The sequence below is a fragment of the Anas platyrhynchos genome, chromosome 3 (genome assembly GCF_047663525.1).
Source record: "Anas platyrhynchos isolate ZD024472 breed Pekin duck chromosome 3, IASCAAS_PekinDuck_T2T, whole genome shotgun sequence".
NCBI classification, from domain to species: Eukaryota; Metazoa; Chordata; class Aves; order Anseriformes; family Anatidae; genus Anas; species Anas platyrhynchos.
In genome coordinates this window covers 15,057,004-15,077,708 of record NC_092589.1, presented here as the reverse complement: position 1 = coordinate 15,077,708, position 20,705 = coordinate 15,057,004, and the positions used below count along the sequence as shown (strand labels likewise).

The 20,705-nt window shown below is 60.3% G+C and overlaps 4 protein-coding genes and 1 long non-coding RNA gene across 6 annotated transcripts in view; 3 read left to right on the top strand and 2 right to left on the bottom strand.

Moving 5' to 3' along the window:
• The first annotated feature begins 556 nt into the window (after positions 1–556).
• NPAS4 (neuronal PAS domain protein 4) lies at positions 557–2,762 on the top strand. Of its 2 annotated transcripts, XM_072035391.1 has the most exons (8): positions 557–690; positions 796–962; positions 1,062–1,198; positions 1,306–1,411; positions 1,541–1,787; positions 1,909–2,018; positions 2,213–2,342; positions 2,455–2,762. In XM_072035391.1, the coding sequence occupies exons 1-8, from the start codon at positions 590–592 to the stop codon at positions 2,744–2,746; spliced, it is 1,290 nt and encodes a 429-aa protein (XP_071891492.1). In that variant the 5' UTR covers positions 557–589; the 3' UTR covers positions 2,747–2,762. The 2 variants fall into 2 exon arrangements, with proteins under 2 accessions (XP_071891492.1, XP_071891491.1); XM_072035390.1 differs by having other exon boundaries at positions 1,306–1,787.
• LOC113843107 (uncharacterized) lies at positions 1,570–2,613 on the bottom strand. The gene is made up of 2 exons (XR_005264331.2): positions 2,474–2,613; positions 1,570–2,321 (listed from the first exon to the last, which is right to left on the bottom strand). It is a non-coding gene; the product is annotated as an uncharacterized lncRNA (long non-coding RNA).
• Positions 2,763–2,796: 34 nt separating the features above from the next.
• On the top strand, positions 2,797–9,208 carry RRP36 (ribosomal RNA processing 36). Its single transcript, XM_027453532.3, has 7 exons — positions 2,797–2,961; positions 5,401–5,530; positions 7,265–7,331; positions 7,646–7,750; positions 7,878–7,952; positions 8,057–8,174; positions 8,387–9,208. Exons 1-7 carry the CDS (start codon positions 2,844–2,846, stop codon positions 8,524–8,526), a joined length of 753 nt encoding a protein of 250 aa, XP_027309333.3. The 5' UTR covers positions 2,797–2,843; the 3' UTR covers positions 8,527–9,208.
• Positions 9,209–10,051: 843 nt separating this feature from the next.
• Positions 10,052–13,043, bottom strand: LOC101804756 (transmembrane protein 121-like). The gene is made up of 2 exons (XM_027453528.3): positions 12,533–13,043; positions 10,052–11,250 (listed from the first exon to the last, which is right to left on the bottom strand). Exons 1-2 carry the CDS (start codon positions 12,748–12,750, stop codon positions 10,311–10,313), a joined length of 1,158 nt encoding a protein of 385 aa, XP_027309329.3. The 5' UTR covers positions 12,751–13,043; the 3' UTR covers positions 10,052–10,310.
• A 416-nt stretch (positions 13,044–13,459) lies between these two features.
• Positions 13,460–20,705, top strand: part of LOC101804941 (phosphofurin acidic cluster sorting protein 1) — a 42,742-nt gene continuing 35,496 nt past the window's right edge. The window contains exon 1 of the mRNA XM_038176531.2: positions 13,460–13,796. Coding sequence (XP_038032459.2) covers positions 13,531–13,796 — 266 coding nt within the window. The 5' untranslated portion in view covers positions 13,460–13,530. The remainder of the gene's footprint in view (positions 13,797–20,705) is intronic.

The window sequence follows — 20,705 nt, the reverse complement described above, 5'->3', positions numbered from 1 at the left end:
TCGCTGTGGGGCAGCGTGGATGCACCCCGAGGTGCTCCTGGTTATGGGATGGGGCTGCTGCAGGGATGATCACAAGCTCCGGGACACTGATGGAGACACCAGCTCCCTCTACACCAAACCTTTAATGGGGAGAAGGGAAATACCTTGCTGGGGAGGCGGTTGTAGGCACCCCGCTTCCCTCCGAGGGTTTAGGGACACCGTGGCCCCACACCCCTCATGTCCCCAGCCCCTCACAGTCTTTGTGCTGGGCCATCGGTGGTCACTCGGGATGCCCCACGGCGGGATCCCTGCTGCCTTCGTCATCGCCCCCTCCTGAGCCGCCAGGCTCGCTTTACAGACCCCAGCTTCCTTTTATTGCTTCCCCTCTCAGATTGCAGCCGGGGCTCTATTTTTAGCAGCCCGCCTTCTAAAAATAGCCGCGAGCTGTTTGGCAGCAGGAGAGGTCCCGCTCCTCCGCGCCGTGGCCCCTGCAGCCGGGAGGCTACAAAAGGAGGCCCCGGGAGCAGCGGGGGTCAGCGGGTTCAGAGGCAGCCGCAGGCGGAGGAGGCGAGAGGAGCTCTGCCAGCTCCGGGCGCGCCGTGCCGGCACCATGACCATCTTCTGCAGCCACTGCCACAGGCCGCTGCAGGCACAGGCGAGCTGCTTGCCCAGCAGGGCCGGGGCAGCGCCCGGTGTCTCCAAACCCTTCAGGTGAGCTGCTCCTCACCCACGGGGCTGCAAGGGATGAAGATGAGGATGGGGATGGCGTCTCCCCCCTCTCCCTGGGCAGGTTTCCCCAAAGAGCTGGCTTTGCAGGTCGACCAAGAGCGCCTCGAAGGCTCGCCGGGACCAGATCAACGCAGAGCTGCAGGCGCTGCGCTCCCTGCTGCCCATCTCGGCGCGGGAGAAGGAGCGCCTCTCCTACCTGCACACCATGGCCCTGGTGTGCCTCCGGCTGCGGGGCGCTCACCTCTTCCCTCCAGGTACCCCTGGGCACCGCTGCACCTGCCCGGCACCTCGCCAGCACGGCTCTGCACGGGGTACTGCTCCTGCAGGCGCCTCACGCTGCGCTCCCCCTGCAGTGTCAGCTCCCCCGGCGGGCCCGGTGCTCGCTGCGGAGCTCCTCTCCCTGCTGCCGGGCTTCCTGCTGGTGCTCTCGGCCGCTGGCAAGCTGGTCTACATCTCCGAGAACGTCTCCCAGGTCCTGGGCCTCTCCATGGTAAGGCCTGGCCGCTGTGGAGTTGCAGCTGCTGTCCCCGCGAGGCTCTCCTGTGAGCTCCCCCCCACCGGGGCAGGCACGCTCCGTGACGACAGCTCCCTGCCCAGGTGGAGCTCCTTGCCCAGGGGGACACGGTCTTTGACATCCTGGAGGGGCGAGCGCGGGAGGAGGTGTGCAAGAAGCTCCTCCTGGCCCAGGAGCAGCCAGGCAGGGGTAAGGCTGGGAGAACGGGAGGCTGCTGGGCTGGGGTCCTGCAGGAACTGCCCTGCCTGGGCGCTTTGTGGCCACCTAGGAGGGGAGCGGGGCCACCAGGGGAGCCCCTGACCCAGTCCTTCTCGGCAGAAGTCACGTTTGTCAGCGAGATGCGCACATCCAAAGCCTTCCGGCTGCAGCACGGGGGTAACCGGGCCGTGGCAGTGCGGGGGCATTTCATGGCCCCACGCTGGCCGGCCCCCCCCTCCGCCGCAGCCTTCCTGGCCCTCTGCACCCCGGTCCCACCGCTGGCTGCGGAGGGCGACGCCGGCTCTCAGGACGAGCTGTTCCACAGCACACACGCCCTGGACATGACCTTTAGCGATGTCTCGGAGAGGTGAGGGGTGCCCGCTCACAGCACAGCCCCAGCCGGCTGTGCAGGACCCCCAGGATGCTTTCATTTTGCGAAGCCTGGGTGCAGGACGCAGGCTGGACCCCACTCCTCTTATTCCCCCCAGTGTCACCTACCACCTCGGCTACCGCAGGGAGGAGCTGATCGGTCGGTCGTGGTACAGCCTCCTGCACCCCGAGGACGCTGACCTGGCAGCTGCCCAGCACAGGGCTGTGGGTGAGTGGCCGTGTCCTCTACCTTGGTCTGGCTACACCCAAGACCAGAATGGCCAAGACAAAGCACATTTGGTCCTGCTCACTGTACCAAGGAGGAAGCAGAGTTAGTGACATGCCTGTGCGGGGCTGCAAGCACAACGGGGGGCTGTCAAAGGGGTGGACATCACCTCTCCTAACGCCTCCCGTTGCTCACAGCGCTGGGGCGGGGGCCGGGCGGGAGCCCCGCGGTGCTGCGCCTGCTCCGCCGGGACCGCAGCTGGGCCTGGCTCCGCGTCTGGGCACGCCGGGGCCGCGGCCTCATCGCCTGCTCCAGCCGCAGCCTCAGGTGAGCGCCGAGGGGGGGCTCAGGGGGGCTCAGGGGGGCTCAGGGGGGCTCGGGGGGGGGGTCCCGGAGCCGCCCCCCCGGGGGCCGCCCCTCAGCGCCGTGTCCGCCTCAGGGAGGAGGAGGCGGCCTACCTGCGGGACAGGCCTCGCGGGACAGGCCCGGCAGCGCCTCACAGCCCAGCGCTCAGCCGGCTGGCCGCACAGCTCCGCGCCTTGGCCGACAGCCTCTCGCCGCCCTCCTGCGCCGTTCCTGCGCCCTGCCCCGGTGTCCCCGGTGCTCCCGGTACCCCCGGGGCCTACCCCGCGGCCTGCCCCGACGCCGCCCTGGCTCTGGCCCGTCTCCTAGGAGACGCGCTGGAGGCGGCGCCGCCGGGCACTGCGCATGCGCGGCCCGCGCCTCAATAAACGGCCCCTGACTGACTGACTGGCTGAGTGCCTCACTGCGCATGCGCGCTGCGCCGGCTCGGGGGTGGGCGCTGAGGGCTGAGGGGAGGGGGAGGCCATGAGGGGAGGGAGAGGGGCACGGAGGGAGGAGGAAGAGGAAGAGGAAAAAGAAGAAGAAGAAGAAGAAGAGGATGATGATGAGGAGGAGGAGGCGGCAGAGGGCTCGGTGTCGAAAGGTGAGGCCCTGCGGCCGCTCCCGCCGTGCCTGAGGGGCCCTGAGGGGATTTGGGGGGGCCCTGAGGGGTCTCTGGGGGGCCCTGAGGGGAATTGGGGGGTCTCTGAGGGGCCCTGAGGGGATTTGAGGGGTCTCTGAGGGGCCCTGAGGGAATTTGGGGGGTCTCTGAGGGGCCTTGAGGGGATTTGGAGGGGCCCTGAGGGGCGCTGAGGGGATTTGAAGGGTCTCTGGGGGGCCCTGAGGGGATTTGAGGGGTCTCTGGGGGGCCCTGAGGGGAATTGGGGGGTCTCTGGGGGGCCCTGAGGGGAATTGGGGGGTCTCTGGGGGGCCCTGAGGGGAATTGGGGGGTCTCTGGGGGGCCCTGAGGGGATTTGAGGGGTCTCTGGGGGGCGCTGAGGGGATTTGAGGGGTCTCTGGGGGGCCCTGAGGGGAACTGGGGGGTCTCTGGGGGGCCCTGAGGGGATTTGAGGGGTCTCTGAGGGGCCCTGAGGGGATTTGAGGGGTCTCTGAGGGGCCCTGAGGGGAATTGGGGGGTCTCTGGGGGGCCCTGAGGGGAATTGGGGGGTCTCTGAGGGGCCCTGAGGGGATATGGGGGGGTCCTGAGGGGATTTGGGGGGTCTCTGAGGGGCCCTGAGGGGGCTCTGATGGGCCGAGCCGTTACCCACTGGCCCCTCAGTCAGTTTCTGCCCCTGCAGCGTGGCCCAAAGCCGCTAGGCCCATGTCCCGGTGGATGGCTGAGGTAGGGAGAGGGTGTTTGGTGCTCCCCAGGGGGGTGGTGGTGCCTCAGTGAGCTGCTGGGGGGGTGGAGGTCCCTTCCTGCTGAGTTGTGCTGAGGGGAAAAGGGATAAAAAGCAGCCAGGTGGTTAAAGTAGCAGGAGAGGGGGGTGGGGATAAGGGAAGCAGGCTGGGCCCATGATGGAGGTCCCCTCAGCATGGTGAGCTTCCCCCAGGGGTGGGAGCAGCCCTTCTGGAGCAGGGCACTGTGCTTCCCCAACTTCTACCCAGTTCTTTTTGCCCCCTGGGACCTCTGGATTCTGCCAAAACAGCTGGTGGCTTGTTGGGTTTTGTTCTGCCACTGTCAGATAAAGTTTGTATCAGCGTGAGTGGCTACTTCTTGCCAGTCTCCTAAAAGCACACGGTAGGACACGTGTCCTGCACTGACACTGCTGTGCAGGAGGTGCTTTCCCCATCAGCTTTTAATGTGTTGCTTCTTGGTTTCGTTGCCAGCACATGAGCCTTTGCTGCTTTCCTGGTACTGTTTTGGAAATGCTGCCGACTGGAATTTTGCGCTGCCAGTGACGGTGCCTTTGTCTTTACAAAACATTAGAGCCGTTTCCACATTGTTCTTCCTTTCTTCTAATGTTTTCTCTGCCCTTCTGACTGTCCTTCCTCAGAGACTTCCATTCGTCCAGTGACACCCACCTATCTTCCTGTATAGAGATGAACTGCTCTACGCCCCAGTGCCTCGTGTAATGAGCACAGATTCTTCCTGTAGTGCAATTTAAAGATTTCTGCACTGAAGGCTGTGAGCTCCGCTAAGCTGGCTATAAATTAGCAAGCTGCTTGGCGCTCGGTTTGTACCCGAGTGCAGGTCTCTGCTTGGAAGGTGTCACGTTCTGCTGTGCGGGCACTAAGTGGCAGCACGAGGCTGACAAAGGGCAACGGTGGCAGGGGTGAGGGAGCCCAAGCCAGAGAGGGTATCAGGCAGCAGGATCAGTGGGAAGGGTGTTTTGGGGAAGCAGTGTGATCAAACAGCGCTGTGTTAACATTTCCTTTCTCCCTTGCTCTGAAAACTCGAGTGTGCAAGTGAAAAGAAAGCGTTTCCTAGGGCAGTACTTGGGGCAAGGTGTGGCTGTTTTTGGGAAGCCACATCTGGGTGTTTTGTGCCAGCTGCTTGGTACCCAGCTGTGCTCCTCTGGGAGGACTGCGTGCCTGGCGCTGCGCTGAGGTGCTGAGCAGGCAGACACCTCCCAGGTGTGAACCCAGAAGGAATCGCTTTGGTTGCGGTTAGGAGGAGGAGAACAATCTGCTGTTGGTGTAGGACTCGTCATTCGGGATGATAATGTTTTCTGTCTTGTAAGAACTGTTTAATCTCCTTCGGTGACAGTGATCCTAAGGAAGCGTAGCAACAGAAGACTCCAGGAGAATATCTCGTGCGTTCGTCGGCACTTTGCGTAGAAGTGGCTTTGATGTTTCTTCTGTTGTGTTGGTCTTCTGTGTGGTGGTTAGAGGAGAGAAGGAATAATTTTTTAATTTATAAAATATCAGGATGTAAGCTGAGGGGAGCAGTGGTTTCTTTTTTCCATGCAGGAGGAGATGGCTGGCACCACTGGGCACGTGCTGGTTGTATCCGACTGAGCCGTCCCTCTTGGTGGAACGCAGGGCTGGGAAATGCCTCGAGAAGCCGTTTGGTTCAGGTGTGTTCTGCTCTCTCTTCCAGATCCATGTTTTATGTCTTTTGAGGAACGACTGCAGCTGCAGAGCGGCACGAGAACAAGAGTGAGCAAGCAGGTGACCGGTGGGAAGAAAACTGCCAAACCTGCAGTGAAGCAGCAACGAAACAAAAAGGGGTAAAGGTGTCCTCATGTGTTCAGGATGTGTCCTTGTGCCCTCTGCTCTCCAGAAGCTGTGCTGGGAACTCCTCACAGGTCACCGTTGCCTTGGGGCTGGTGTAGATCTCCTTTAACGTGCTGTACAGCAGCGGCCTTCACCATGGCACTTCATTTTGGAAGTGCTGGAGCTCCCAGTACTGCCCAGCTATTGCCTGTTAGTCGACAGTCAAATCAGCACTCAATTCCTGTACGCCCTTTTATTGAGATGCTTCTAACCCAGAAGCACGGCTGGCTTCTCTTCTGAGGGAGAGCGTTTTTACCTCTACCCCAGCTGCTTTCTGATCCCCTTCCAGCTTATCGGGGTCTCCTGCCCAGCTCCCCTAGCTGCAGGATCGGCCAGTTGGTCTGGGATCTCATTCATCCTTCTGCTCTTCTCTCATCCGTGTTGATGTCCCTCCCTCCCTCCCCTCCGCCCAGTACTCTCCCGTTCTCAGTAGTCTTTACACCTCCTGTTTGTATTCTCTGGAGGCCCTGTTGATGTGGGGACTGTGGAATGTGTTCAGTGCAACAAAGCTTATCAGATCTCTTTCCCGGCCTCCGCAGGCCTCTGCCACTAGCAGCTGCCATAGCGTTACCCTTTATTTGCAGTAGTTAACAGCTCTCAGTCCTCAGAGTCACATCCCAGCGATTTGAATGGGTTTCCTCTCTTACCCTGGTGTTCCCTCACCTATTTCTGATCCTCTGCTGAGTTGGTTTTCCTTCTGAATTGAGCAGCTGACCAGAGCGATGCTTCTACTTTGCCTTCTACCCGAGAGGCTGGGAGATTTTGTGTAGTGCAGCATCCTCACACGGCATCTCTGTTTCTAAGACATGGTTTGCATAATTCTGTTTTTATTATTTAATTCCCCTAATCCTTTAAGCGCTGCATCGCTGTAAATCCCTGATGCTGCTTCTCTCATGGTTTTTATAATGGAAGTGAACTTCTTAAAAGGGACTTCATGGAAATCCCTGGCAGCTCGGCTGCTTTCAGCGATGGGTTATAAAGCTGGCTTGCGCGTTGCACAGGGGCCTAGCTACATGAGCGGATGTGAAAATACCCTAAATGCTGCCTTGAGCGTGAGCTGGAGAGCTGCTTTATTGCCTCAGGGCTGTTTGTGCTCCTTGCCCCTGTGTAACTACTGCTGAATGTGGCTGTAGTGCCAGGACTCTCGGCGGGGCTTCACACAACTTTTCCTGTTTCTGATAACGTGCATGATGTATGGACAAATCATGGGATGCAGCATCCAAGTGGGATGGGGAGAGTAGTACTCCCTTCTCCTGCATTATCCTGCTTTCCTCTCCCCCATAAAGCTACAAACTCCAAAGGTCTGTGCTACAAGAAGAGGGCTGTTAGGTGATGAACGAGAACGTGCGTGTGTGATAACTCAGTGCAGTGCGTTCACCGATGCGTCCTGTGCAGTGGCAGGTTTTCACTTCATACAGGGGGCTCTGGTGTTCCGGAACAAGACATAAAACACACGGATGTTCTGGGGGGGATGACTTTAGCCACACATCTATAGAGCAGTTGGTTGTATTAGCCTTGTCTGGCTCTCGACCAAGTCACCTCTCTAGGTATCGCCATGGGAGAAGCCAGGTGTTTTGGCACCGTGCATTAATATCCTCCGGAGGGTCTGCGCAACCTGCTGGCATGTTACTCTGAGCCTCTTTCTGCCCTCTGCTCCCTTCAAGTATGTTTTTTTTTTCCTCTTTCAGGCCAGTGGAGATGTCTGCCAAGAAACCCGTGCCTTTCCTGCGCCAAGTTGTCCCTGTCACAAAGAAGGTGGGGTACAGGTGCCTTGTATTTTGGGGAGAACAAGAGGTAGGGTGCAGCACGTGCTGATTTTAATTCAGTTTATTGTTGCTGCCTGGTAAACTGGACGCAGACACGATGACTTGGAGAGGGACTGCCACCTTTATTGTTGGGCTCAGTCTTTGCTAACTGCAGATGTTTTCTGTGATGGCTATAAATATTGGTAGATTTAAAAAATAAAAATAAAAATAAAAATGGCAGGGTCTGATCCATGGGAAGAGAGGAAGCAGGACCTTAACTGGAATCCTGGCCCTGGCTCTCAGCTCTGCCTTCCCTGCTTCCAGATCCACAGGGACCCTCGATTTGATGACCTGTCTGGAGAGTATAAACCTGAAGTATTTATGAAGACGTACAGCTTCCTGGACGCCATCAAGAAGCAGGAGAAGGAGGTGATGCTTTATTTTATGCCTGTCCTTGGCCAGGAGAACCTTGCTTGGCAAGAGCAGCTTCCACAAAGGCCTTTTGCAGCGGAGCTGGCAGGCAGGCAGTGACGCAGCTTTCTGCTCTCTTCTCCAGATGATTCAGAAGCAGCTGAAGAAATGCCGGGACGCGGAGCAGAAGGAGAAGCTGCAGCAGCTCCTGAACCGCATGGTAAGCTCGGTGCAGCAGCTCCTCTCCTGTGAAGCACCAAGAGAGGAGGTGTGACCTGAGGGCTGTCTAGACGCTTGCTGCCACGGGCCATCCTTTCTGTGCAGACACAGCAAGAACAGGCACAGAAAAAACAGCAAAAACAGAGGGAGAGGGAGCTGTCTTTTAAGAGACGTCAACGGGAATTGGCCAAGCAGGGGAAGAAACCCTTCTTCCTGAAGAAATGTAAGTACAGAGTGTGAACGTGCTGCTGACAGGGCTCCGAGCTCTGGAAGTGAGTGGTCGATAATTTGCCTTGGAGCTGCGGAGGGATGGGTCTGGTGCTGGCACCCCAGTGACAAGCCGGGCCTGGGGCCAGGGAGGGAGAGGCGAGAAGGGGCCAGCGTGCAGAGATGATTCAGGCTTGGGTTAAAGCCCTGCTCCTCTCTCCTTCGCAGCTGAGAAGAGGAAATTGGAGCTGGCAGAGAAGTACGCGGAGCTGAAGAGGAGCGGAAAGCTGGAGAGCTTCCTGAGCAAGAAAAGGAAGAGGAACGCCATCAAAGACAAGCGCCGTCTGCCCTCGCAGAAGAACTTGTGACGGCCGGACAGGCGTGCTGCTGCCTGGAGAGGTGGGGCTGCTGCTGCCATTCCCTCTGCCCGGCCAGGCCTGGCAGGTGGCCCCCAGCTTCCTGCTGTCTGCCGTCACCGTACGGTGACGCTGTGAGGCTCCAGGCCTCGTACCTGCCCGTGTCTTCCTCTAAGGGCAGTGCCACCACCTCTCTGGGCCCCTGCTCCACTGCTTCCAGGTCTCAAGGGGGTTTCTTTTTTTCCTCCGGGAACGCTGCCTGGTTTTAGCCTGTGATCTTTGTTCTCAGTGATGTGCCCGGCTCTGTATTGTTTAAAAACCTCGTTACAGGTCTGGGCATGAGCAGGAGGCCTTGCTTGCAGGCCTCCCCTCCTGAGACTCAATAAGCCAGCTTCCCCAGCCTCTCGGCACGGGTCTCCAGCCCCTGCCAGTTTTCCCATCCTCAGCAGCAGCGAGCCCAGAGGGCCGACACCTTCCTGCTGGGGTCCCCACCTGGGTGCAGCATCCAGGTGGAGTCTGACCGGCGCTGAGAAGTGAGGGAATTGTGTCCGTGTCTCATGAAGCAGCCGTGCTGTTGCAGGCCTTCCTTGTGGCCTGGTGCAGTGCTGCCCCCTTCTCAGCCTGTTTTCTAAGGGCTGGCGGTGCTTCCAGGTCACTCCGGTTCTGCACAAAATAAATCCTTCACTTTCCTCTATTCCCCGTGTCGTTGCTGTTGCAATCCAAGCCATAGTTTGAGCTCACGGGACGTGCCTCCAGCACTACCCATCACCCCTATCTGTTTCTCCTTCCTCCTGGCCCTCTCCTCATGGAGGTGATGTGGGGGTGAGCCCAGTGCTCCCAGTAAGACCCAGCTCAGCAGGGCCGGGCGCTCCCTGCCCAACCTGGCAGCGAGCAGCAAGCGAGGCGAGCAGCGCCTCCGTGCCTGGCTGAGGGCGGTACTGAGGCATCTGCCTCCCCGTGCATCCTGCTCTGCTGACGGGTTTTGGTGAGACTGGGGGAAGGCGGAAGAAGTGGGATGTGCCAGCTCGCTTAGGGACGATAAGGAGAGCCGCAGCCACCCTTAGCACAAAGCAAGCCAGGCGTGGGCTTTGCCTGGCCTCTTCCTCCTCTCCTGGCTTCGTGATGGATGCAGAGCCTGCCGCATCCTTACGCCTGCAGTGGCACCGAAGCTCAAGGCTCTCACAGCCCCTTTGTGGCATCATTTTGCTGTTCTACGCTTTGTTTTTATTCTGGAGCTGGACAAATCTCTCCTGGTAACGGTGCAGGGAGAGAATTGAGGAAGGAGGCTGGAGTGGGCTCACCTGGAAGCCCTGGCCATGCAGGAGTTGCCTTCCCAGGTCCCCGTGTCCCCATCCCCAGCTGCTGGACACAGGTTTCACCTGCTGCTGTCCAGCATGGGAGAAATGAGGAGAGAATGCCCCCATGTGGGCGCCTGGGACCTTCTCCCTGCATCTGGGTGGCCACCAATGAGTTCCCCTTTCCCCACCACCGCCACGTGACACTTGGACAGGCGAGGGACGGGGGACACGGACACGAGGAGGGCTCAGGTCTTTTATTGCAAAGAGGGAGGTACGAAAAAGGTCCCGTGGCCGAGCCTGCGGCTGTCCAAGGAGGAGGAGAGGCCGGAGGAAGCCCGGTCCTCGCTGCCCCCAGCGTGGGCACCTGGCTCTCACGGCACGGGGAGCGGGGCGAGAGGCCGCGGTGGCGCAAGTGGCGTCCCCACACAGCCCATGGGGGCAGTCCGGGGGGCTCTGCGGCCCTCCTGGTGTTTTGTGGGGGCGGTCAGGGCTGCTGCCTCACGTGTTGTCCTGGGCCGGCTCCTCGGGGCGAGTGGGCTGATCCCGGGACTTGCCGGGCGCCGGGGAGGGCTGGGGCTGGCAGGAGCCTTGCGGGGCAGGGCCGGGCCCCGGCGGCGCGTGGTTGCGGTGCCGCTGGTACTGCACGAACATGCAGAGCTTGAGGCCGATGGCCAGCATGTTCTTGCCCATGAAGATGCTGGAGACGCGGGCGTCCCTGAAGAAGAGCATGTTGCTGCCGCGGATGAAGATGGTGGTGATGTTGACGGTGAGCATGCTCAGCATGGGGTAGAGCATCATGCGGTGCGGCACGATGCCGATGCCCTGCATGCTGATCTCGCAGAGGGACACGCAGGGCAGGACCAGGAGCAGGATGTAGCAGTAGAAGAACATGATGCCCTCCGCCCAGAGCGGCAGGCCCTTCTTCTGGGGCTCCCACAGGTTGGCCTGGATGTCCAGCACGTCCAGCATGTCCACGATGACCCAGAAGAGGCGGTTGCGGAGATCTTCCTTCTTCTTGAAGGTCCGCACGTACTCCATGCGCTCCGTGGCCACCAGCAGCACGTAGAGGGCCGGGATGCAGACGGAGAGCAGCAAGGTCAGCGCTTTGCGGGCCATCAGGTCCAGGCTCTTGCGGTCAGCCTTGTAGTTCTGGTAGACGAAGTAGACCTTGATCTCCAGAACGAAGACGTAGAGGAACCAGAGGATCATGGCGTAGCCCCGCTTGGCCGTCTTCACCTCCGCCCCCACCCAGGTGGCCACGTAGCGCAGCACCAGCAGGAAGCAGACGTCGCCCACCGCCACCATGACGCAGATGCCCAGCTTCCTGGAGCCCTGGCTCTGCTCCACCAGGTAGGCATCCATAAGGACGAGGCTGCTCATGATGAGCACGGTGGAGAGGCACACGTGGGGCTTGCTGATGGGCGGCGGGGGCACCATCCTGCGCGGAGGAACAGGCAGGGCCATCAGGGAGCTGCCGGGCGCGCCCGCCCCCACCCTCTTGTCCCCCCCTCTCCCCGCCAACCGTGGGTGAGCAGAAGAAGGGGTGGGGAAGGTGAATTGTCATCAGTTTTTCCCCCAGCATTGTTTTAACCCCCCAAAATGTGCCAGGCCACGTCTCCACAGGACATCCTGCCGGGGAATGGGCACGAGCCCCCAGGAGCCACGTGTAGGGGGACCACGGGGCAGGCTGGGTGTCCCTCAAGCACTTGGAGTGCTCCTGCCTCTTCCTGGAGCTCCTCGCACTGCTTCATCTCTTAGTGCCTTATATTTTCCGTGGGCTTTCCCGGTCCGTGGCCCTGGTTCTGCTCTTTCCTAGAAGGCACGCGTGGCCGTGCCCTTATCCCAAGCAGGTCCTTAACAGCCGTGAGGCAGAGCCCGTCTTTTTAGCCTCCTTCATTTCCATCCTCGGCATTAGGAGAAAGGACAGCTGGGCTAAAAATAAGCTGGAGGGTGGGAGGGAGGGAAGAAATCTGCCCAACATCTTCAGTTTCCTCCAGCCTCGTGCTCCTCAAGAGCTTTGCCTCCAGCTGCCTGCCCGTGCCCGCTGTTCCCTGGGCACCATCAGCAGCGGGAGGCAGCGCTGGGCACGCAGAGCTCTGCAGGAGGCCCTCGATTTCAGCCCGATGCTCGGCTTCTTGGCACAGGCAGAGCAAAGCCCAGACCCTACGAGGTTTGGGTGGCACGGGCACCGCCGGGCTCCCTCCTCCCGGCCCAGCACAGCTGCGGGCGGCCGCTGCCAGCGCCGGAGGGAGCGGGGAGCCGGGGCCCTGCGTGGCAGCTGCTCTGGAGGGGAGCCAGCCCCGGGGCTGAAATGGAGGCCGAGGCTGGGCTGCTGGCCGCGCTGCCGGGGCAGGGCAGGTGGCCGTGAGCGGGGCACGCGTGGCACCACGCTGCCAGAACTGCTTCGGGGCCAGGAACCTGTGCGCTCTGAGGGATGCAACCTGCTGGGCGTGGGTGCCTCTGGGGCAGAGGTGCCCGAGGGTGGTGGGGATGGGGGAGATGATGGTCCCGATAGATGGGGCACCCCAAGGCTTCCTCTGCTTAACCCTGCTGGTTCCTCAAACCTTTGGAGGATCTGTGAGCCTCCCGCCCCCCAGCACGCTGCCCCACATCCCCAATCCCACCCGCCAGCCGCTCTGCCCCACTTTCGGGCTCTCCATAGGGCTGCCACCCCACCACCCCTGCGCCGAGCGAGCCCCCCGCGTGCTCCCATTCATTACCTGGGGGTGCCCGGACAGGCGAAAGCCCCGAACCCCGCATGTCCCGAGCCTTCAGCCGAGCGGGCGGCGGGGCTGCAGCAGGAGAGCGGCGAGGCGGCGGGGAGCTGCTCGGAGCCGGGCCGGGGAGCGGCGCGGAGGGCCGGCGGCCGAGCCGGGGCAGCGGGGGGCCGCGGCCGGCTCTGGCTCTGGCTCTGGCTCTGGCTGTCCGCCCGCAGCATGGCTCGGGCTCGGCGCGCCGGGGAGGGCCGGGAGGGAGAGAAACGGGGCCGCAGCGGCGGAGCGGGGCCCCGCAGCTCCCCCCCGCCCCCCCCAGCCGGGGCCGCGCTTACCTCGGGGAAGCGGCGCGGGGCGGGGCCGGCACGGGGAGGGGGGGGCACCCCCGTGCCCGGCGCGGCATCGCCCGGCGGCGGCTCTGCGGCTCCTGCTTGGCCCCTCCCGGCCGGGCGGGCGGGGACTGCGGCGGCCCCCAGCGAGGCCGGCCCGGGACCGGCCGCGGGGGCTGCGGGGGGCTCCGCTCCGCACCGCGCTCGGCCCGCTCCGGGGGGCTGGGACTGCAGGGGGGGGGCGGGGGGGGCAGCGGGGTAACGGGGCGCGCACGGGGGTACCGGGGGGGTCCCGTCGCCACGGCAACCCCGCCGGGCGCGCGCCGAGGGGCGCGGCAGGGCGCGCGCCCGCGCCGCCAGCCCGCGCGTTAAAGGGCTCCTGGCCACGCCCCCTCCGCATCCCATTGGCCGCTCCTCGCCTTCCTCCTCCTCCCATTGGTTCCCCGCCGCCTCCCTCCTCCCCCACCCCCATTGGCCGCGCTCTCCGCCCTCCCCCTTTGCCATTGGGCGGCCGCCCCTCCGCCGAGCCCCTCCTCCCTCTTCCCATTGGCCGCCGGCTCGGCGGGGGCCGCCCGTTCCCGCCACCAGCCGCCGCCGAGCGCGCGCGCGCGCCACCGGGCGGAGCGGGCGGGCGCGCGCCCAGGCGGAGGCTCCGGGGCCGCCACCGGCGGGGGGATGGCGGCGGCGGCGGGCGGCGCGCTGGGCTCCGGGCCCCCCCCGGCACCCCCGGCGGCGGTGGCGGCAGCGGCGGCGGCGGCCGGAGGAGGAGGTGGGGCGGCGGCGGCCACCGCGGCCGCCACGGCGAGCACCGTGATGATGCTGACCGCCGCCACCCCGGCCGCCGCGGCGGTGACGGCCGCCGGGCCCGGCCCGGTGCCGGTGCCCATGAACCTGTTCGCCACGTGGGAGATCGACCGCTCGGCGCCCAGCTGCGTGCCCAGGTTGGTACCGGGGAGGGGTCCCCCGGGGGTATCTGGGGGGGGGGGTCTCGGGGCTCGGTGGTGGCTCCCGGTACCGGGAGGAGCCGCCGAGCCTCGGGGGGGGGGTGTGGGAAAGGGGCGGCGGCGCTGCGGTGGTCGCGGGGAGGGTGGGTGGGTGGGTGGGCGGGGTGGGAGTGGGGGGGGTTCTCCGACCGCCGTGGGTCTGTGGTGGTGGTGGGGGGCTTGGGGGTGTGCTCCCAAATCAGTGGGTCCGTGATTCTGGTGGGGGGGGGGTATGGGGATGGATGGCCAGGTGGTCCTGGAGGTGTTCTTCAATGTCCATGAGCCTGTGGTTATTCGTGGTGGTGGTACGAGGATGGATGGGCCAAGTGGTCCTGGAGGTGTTCTTCAACCTCCATGAGCCTGTGGTGATGGTGGTGGTCTCACAGGTCTTCTCCGAGCTCAATGGTTCCGTGATTCTGGTGGTATTGGTGGTACGGGGATGGCTGGGCCAGGTGGTCCTGGAGGTGTTCGCCCACCTCCATCAGTCCGTTAGGGGTGGTGGTGTCGTACAGGGGGACCAGGTGGTCTTGGAGGCCTTCTCCAACCTCAGTGAGTCTCTTAGTGGGTGACGGTGGTGGTAGGGGGTGGTTAGGCCAGGTGGTCTTGGAGGTCTTCTTCCATCCTCAGCGGTTCAATGATTCTGTTGGTGGTGATGGTGGTGGCAGGGAGATGTTTGGACCAGCTGCTCTTGGAGATCTTCTTCTGACCTCAATGGTTCAGTGATTCCATTAGTGGTAATATTGGTGGTACAGGAATGGTTGGACCAGGTGGTCTTGGAGGCCTTCTCCAACCCTACTGAGTCTATGACACACGTGGAAAAAGCACAGAGCAAATAAATCACGGTAAGAACCAGCCCTTGGAAGGGGCGCCAGGAGGCTGAGGAGCTGGGAGTGAGGAGCATGGGGTCCAGCAGCCGGACAGCAGGGAGCAGAAGTGTTTGGAAATAATGTCCAGCTGGTGTGGTGCCCACCAAGGTCCTGGGCTCCATGGGCAGCAGCCTGGAAGTGCCTGAGGTTTGGGGTCAGGTTTGGGGGCAGCTTTGGAGTGCCTGGAGGTGGTGCCTGGCTGTGGGTGTCGAGCAGTGAGCGGGGTGGTGGTGAAGCACGTGTGGACGTAGCCCTCGCACGCAGAAGCTGGGAGCAGCTGCCGGGAGGCGATTCTCCCTTCCCAGCCCCAAAAACGAGCTGGGTTCGTGGGGAGGCTGTGCTGCGCTCCAGGAGTGGCAGCGGTGGCAAAGCAATGCCCAGTAACGGGGCTTTTGTCCCCTACACGCCCCTGGTCTTAATCCTCCCAGCCCTGAGCGAGTGTAGGGGCTGCCGAGGGGCCGTGCCCAGGCCGGGAGGATTTTGGGGAGGAACCCAGGGCGCTGAGCCAAGTCCCCGTTGAGTTTTGGGGGCTGCCTCGCTCTCGGATCGGGGGTGTCGCCCTTCCTGCTGGGGTCTCTCTGTGGTTTCGGGGCCCGGCTGGGAGAGGTGTGTGCACGGAATAAAATAAAATGTCTGTCTGCGTGGAAGCAGCGCCGTGCTGTGCTCGCATTGTTCCGCGCTCGGGAGAAACGCGTGGAAGGACTTTGTGCAAACACGCTCTGGGGCTCGGGGCTTGCCAAGCAGTGTTATTTTTCACCCTCTGTTAATAGCTCGCCTCTCCTGCCTGCTGCCTTTAATATCCGAGAGGCCGCGAGCTCTTGAAGAATTAGGAAACGAGATAAGATGGCCCGATTGGGGTTCCTTCTTGCTCGTTTTCCGTGACACAGCCGGCGTGTCGGGGATGCTGGTTCCGCGATAGGTCGCGGCGTTTCTAGCCGGGGGTGCGAGATGCAGGCAGCATTTTGGCTCAGGGATTGCCGTGGCTGAGCTGGGAGGGCGAAGGCAGGTTCTGAGGTACACGGGCACACTCACACGGGGCTCAGGGGGCTGCTCCGTCCCCACGGGAGCTCAGCCTGGCTTCTCTGCAGCCCCTACAAATCCCCCTCTCCGAGGCCGGCTTGGCGGTGAACGCCCCCGTGCTCAGCGATCCTTTAAGGCACCATCTCCTTCCAGCCGGAATAACGAGCGTTTGTCTGCTTCTGATGCTTTCGCTGCTTCCCTGGGTAAATCGCAGGTTTTCACGGCCAACTTCCAGCCTCAGCAAAAGCTGCTCGGGGAGCAGCAAATGGCTGCAGACAATTCCCCAAAAAGACAGTAGGATGCCACGGGGGGGACGGCGCAGCTCCGGGCAGGGAGAGGCCCCGGCCTCTGAGGAAGCAGCCTCGTAGCCGGTGCTGTTTGCCGTGTCTGAATTATGATTTCCTCTTTGTCCTAGCGAGAAAACAAAACGTTCCTAGAGGCCGTCTGATGCCTGCGATGGCTTTTGCTCAGGTGCCTCCGTGCGCCCGGCAGCAGCGGGCCCGGGGGAGAGGCGCGGTGCTTCGGGTGCCGCTGTGCTTACGGGGCCGCTCTGCGGGGTGATTCATCCCCCATGCTCACGGCCCGGAGTTGCAGGGGCATTTCTGCACGGGCATTTCCTCGCAGGCCTGTTGCAACGCCAGCACCGTTACAGCCTGCTGCCCGCTGTCATCTCGCGGGCGGTTTCTGCTTCTCCTGCCTCGTGCGGGCTAAGCCAGCGAGAGATTCTGCTTGGCTGACAAAAACTCCTGTTGTGTTCTCGGTTTTCTGGGCCCTCCTCATTTTCCTCCTCGTGCTGGTTTTTTAGACTTTCACTGGAAATCCTTCTGACTCTGCAGAGAGTAAGTTGAGGTGCAGAGCCTCTGCATATGGGACCGTCGCCTGGACAAAAAATGCACATGCACAGCTGTGGGTTTTACCTGTTTTCTGTGCCTAGGATACCCAAATTCCTTTCATAGCGGCTTAGGGTGATGGCTGAACTCACGCCTTCGGTTCCATTCTCCAGAATTGAAGACCACTAACAATCGGCTGTTGTGCTGTTGTAATGGTCACGGGGCTAGGACAAGAGCAGTCCGGTTGCAAAGGCTCCTGCTCTCTTCTCGTTGTTCCTTAACGCTTCTCTACCAGGGAAGATCATATTCACCCAAAATGTCTCATGGGCAATTCTGCCCAGGTAGCGTCTCTGAATCTGTATTATTTAGGTCAGGATTTTTAGGTGTACATTACTTACGTATTTCAGAGGAGCTCCCTTTCATCTGTCCTGCATTTTTCCTGTGTTCCTTCAGCCATCTTCTGGCAGCCTGTTGGTTTTCCCACCTTCCTTATGCATCCAGTTCCTTCTCATTGCTCCTTTCCCTCAAAGGCCCCGCACACCTTGGCACCATTCTCCCTTTTTTCCTTGCTTCTCTATTTCCTTACCCACCCGTAACCGAGTAACCTTCAGTTATGAATCTTAACTTTTCTGTTTTCTACTTAATTTTCTCTTATTCTCGGGATTTAGAGGCTATTACTTGCGAAGCTGCAGCGGCCACAGCCCATTATTGCGTGGCTTTTGTTTTTCAGCCGGACAATGCTCGCAGGATGTGTTTTAATAGCTTTGGGGTTTTCTTTCTCTCTTAGTGAATAGCAGGCCTTGTCCTGTAGTTAGGCTTTCTGAAGGTTCTTGGATGCACTTCCCCGAAATGCAGTCCCGTCAATTGCCATTTATTTCGGTCCGCTCCTACCTCCTGCCTGAGGCTGCTGGCTCCGAGTATTCCTTTCTTTCTTGTGAGCTCCTTTGTCAGAAGCAGACCCAGGATGTCCATTTGAATTTCATGCCGTGCTGTGTATATGAATAATTTACTCATTTTTTTCCCCCTGGTGTTTATCGAGTCCCTTAACCGAAGCTTTTCCTCTGCCTGTTATGTTCCTCAATCTGCCATCAGGCCACAGGACAGCGTTCCCATTTCTCTGCATTTATGCCTTGCTCATGTCACCTCGGACCGAGGAGACGTTCCCACTCCCCTGGGGCTGACTTTGTTGCCCTGCTCCTTAGGGGAGCATCACCCCTTATTTCAGGGGCCTGAGCAAGCGGGTGGAAAGCCTAAATCCAAATTTACCAGTTGTGGTGAGAATTATTTTTGAGTGAAGGATCTTTACCGTGCAATTCTTTAGAATTGAACTTTTTTTTTTTTTTTTTAAAGGAAAATGTAAATGGTTTTTGTTCCAGTTGAAGAAGCTTCGAAATGGATGCCCAAATCTTTTCCGCAGGGCTGCACTGCTGCTGTTGTGGCACTTTGGTCTCTCCCCATGCTCTGTTCTGAAACGTGTCGTGTCGTGAGACCTCTCGTACCATGGTGCCATATTCCTGAGCCTGCAGGGGGTCAGATTTGAGGCACTTGCCCACTGTTGAAGACACCAGCATAGGAAATGATGGGGTGGTAGCTGGGCTTGCTGCTGCCATGAAGAATCACAGAAGCAGGGAGCTGTAAGGAAACTTTGTGCTCACCATCAGTAGGTGAGTTGTCAGAGCTGGATTTCAGAAGCTGCCTTGTGTCATGGGCTCCTTTTCATGGAGAGCTGTCCCGGACACCCTGGGCGATGGAGAATCCCTCGTCTCTGAAGTCTCCACAACACGCTCTGCCCGGCTGCTGCCTCTTCGCCCCTGAAGAACTGCCCGCAGCCAACACCTGGAGGAAGCTGCTGTGGTTCTGTGGACTAACCTTGACCTGGTTTCAGTGCTTTTCCCAGCTCGGCCACAGTGGCCCACCTCCAGCACGCTTGGAGAGGCAGCAGTGCGGCCCGGCCAGCCCTGCCAGCTGCCTCCAAACCTTGCTGAAAGGCCCTTCTCACTCTCTTAAGCACTACGTACTTTTTTTCCTCCGGTAGACAGGGCTGCAAGTGGTGTTTTGTAACCGCTTTGTGGTGGTTCATTCATTAGCACGTTGTTTTAGCCCGCAGACAGGGCGAGCGAGCTGCTCAGCAACAGGTACCGCGGCTGGCTGCTCGTGCCGTGGCTCCTTGTGTGTTTGCACCTTCCTCAGAGCACTTCTGGACCTGGGGGCAGCTGGTGCAGCAGTTCTGCTGCCCTGGTGGACAGAGAAGTCGAAAACCTGTTAGATTTGCCAAAAAAAAGTCCGCAACTTCAGCTTAATGCATGGTTTCAACACGGCCCTACTGGATGGAGAACAACGCTTCTTCAGAACCTGCACTTTTGGGTTTTCTGTCTGCCCCCAGGTTGCTTTTGGGTTAGACCCCAAGTGAACGGCTGGAAGTTCAAGCACGGTGATCTGAAATGAGCACTGACTGGTGTGATGCTTCCCGAGGAACATACCCATCAAAAAAAAACCACAACACAATACAAAAGCTGGCTGCAGGACGCAGCCTCGCCACCGCTTTGTTGGTTAGTCAGCTCTTTTCTCTCGTTTCTCGGGAGGCCGTTGTGCAGCAGGAATGAATTCCGTCACGTGCTTGCTGTTAACCAAGTCGCTCGTTTGTAAAGCGGAGCAGGAAGACGACCTTGTGGTTTGGACGCTGAAGCGAGGCTGAGATGCGGAGCCTGGATCTGGAGCTGCTTGCTCTGTGCCTCACTCACGTTCCTGTTCCCCACACTTTGTTCCCAGCTGCTCGTTTCCAGGCCGTGGCGTTGCTGTTTCCTCGCTTGTGCTGTGACCGTGACGTGTGGCAGCGTTGCTCCGAAAGCCAGCGTCCTGCTGCAGCGTGCCAGCGCTCGCCAGGGGAGGAACTTGTCCTTTTTGGGGAAAATGGGGCCTTAAGAGACTGCTCGTGCGCTCTGGAGAGAGAAAGCTGAAGCCAGAGGAGATGGCTGGGGGCTCTGCTCTGGCTTGGCAGCCTGAGGAGCGGAGATGGGGAAGCCTGAAGGTTTCAGAAGGGAGCAGCAGGAGAGAAGCCCTCTTGGAGCCCCATCCTGTCGCCCCATTCCACCCTGGCTCAGACCACAAAGATCCACATTTAATGGAAATTGATGGTTAAAGGGGGGTTGGAGGTCTTGGCTCTCCTTTTCCAGCAGGGTGCCGGAGAAGGCAGCCTGCAGAGAGTCGATGCGAGTGCAGGAGAGGGGCTGGGAGGGGACGGTGTGTTTTCAGGCCAGGCTGTTTGATGACTAGCAGCCTCGTGTGGGTATTTAATGCGAAGGGACGCGGAGTGACAGGAGAGTGGTTTCAAGTGCTCCCATTCATCCTCTGCACAGCACAGCGTGCTTGCTGCCTACGTACGGAGGGAAACGTGCCTGCAAGCCACTGCGGCAGCTGGGGGAGGAAGGCTTTAACACCTCCCTCCTGCCCTAAACCTCTGCCTCTCCGGGGCCTGGCCGAGAGGAGGGAAAGGAAAGCTCTTAACCTTATTATTGGTTGTGAATACAGCACGCGATCCAATTACTGCCATCCTTTAATCCGGACGCCGTCGCACCACAATTAAGGCGGGGGAGGCTTGGTTCCCTACCCCTGCAGGCAGGGATGTGGTGCCTGTGAAGGAGGAAGACAAGGCAGCCGGTTACCAGCCCCCAGACCTTATATTTCCTTCTGAAAAATGATGAGGCAGTGGTGTCCCACCCTGTTGGCAGTGCCAGGCACTCCTGTTGACGTGAATACGAACAGGCTCGGGGTCCCGAGTGACAAAAGATTAATAACTCTGCTTAATTACAACCTACTTTTTTCCTGCCACGGTGAACGTGGATGACTTTTCAAGGAGAGCTGGCTGTGAGACGCGCAGGCAGGTGGAACTCCTGGGGCAGAAGGCAACGCTAAGTAGATCAAGGTTTAAAATCCAGGGTAGCTGTGATCGAGCAGTCCGTGTTAGTACGGGGTGTGAGAAGCTCCCTGGTCTCTGCCTTCAGAGTGGATATCGTGATTTCAAGCCAAAGAAGCTTTCTGCTGAGGTCACAAATGTTCGGTGCCCTCCTCTGCTGGGGGGGTCTCAGGCTGAGCCAGCTCTGCAGAGCATCTTCCTTGTCGCTGCCGGCAGCACAGCACCCTAAAAGAGCTTA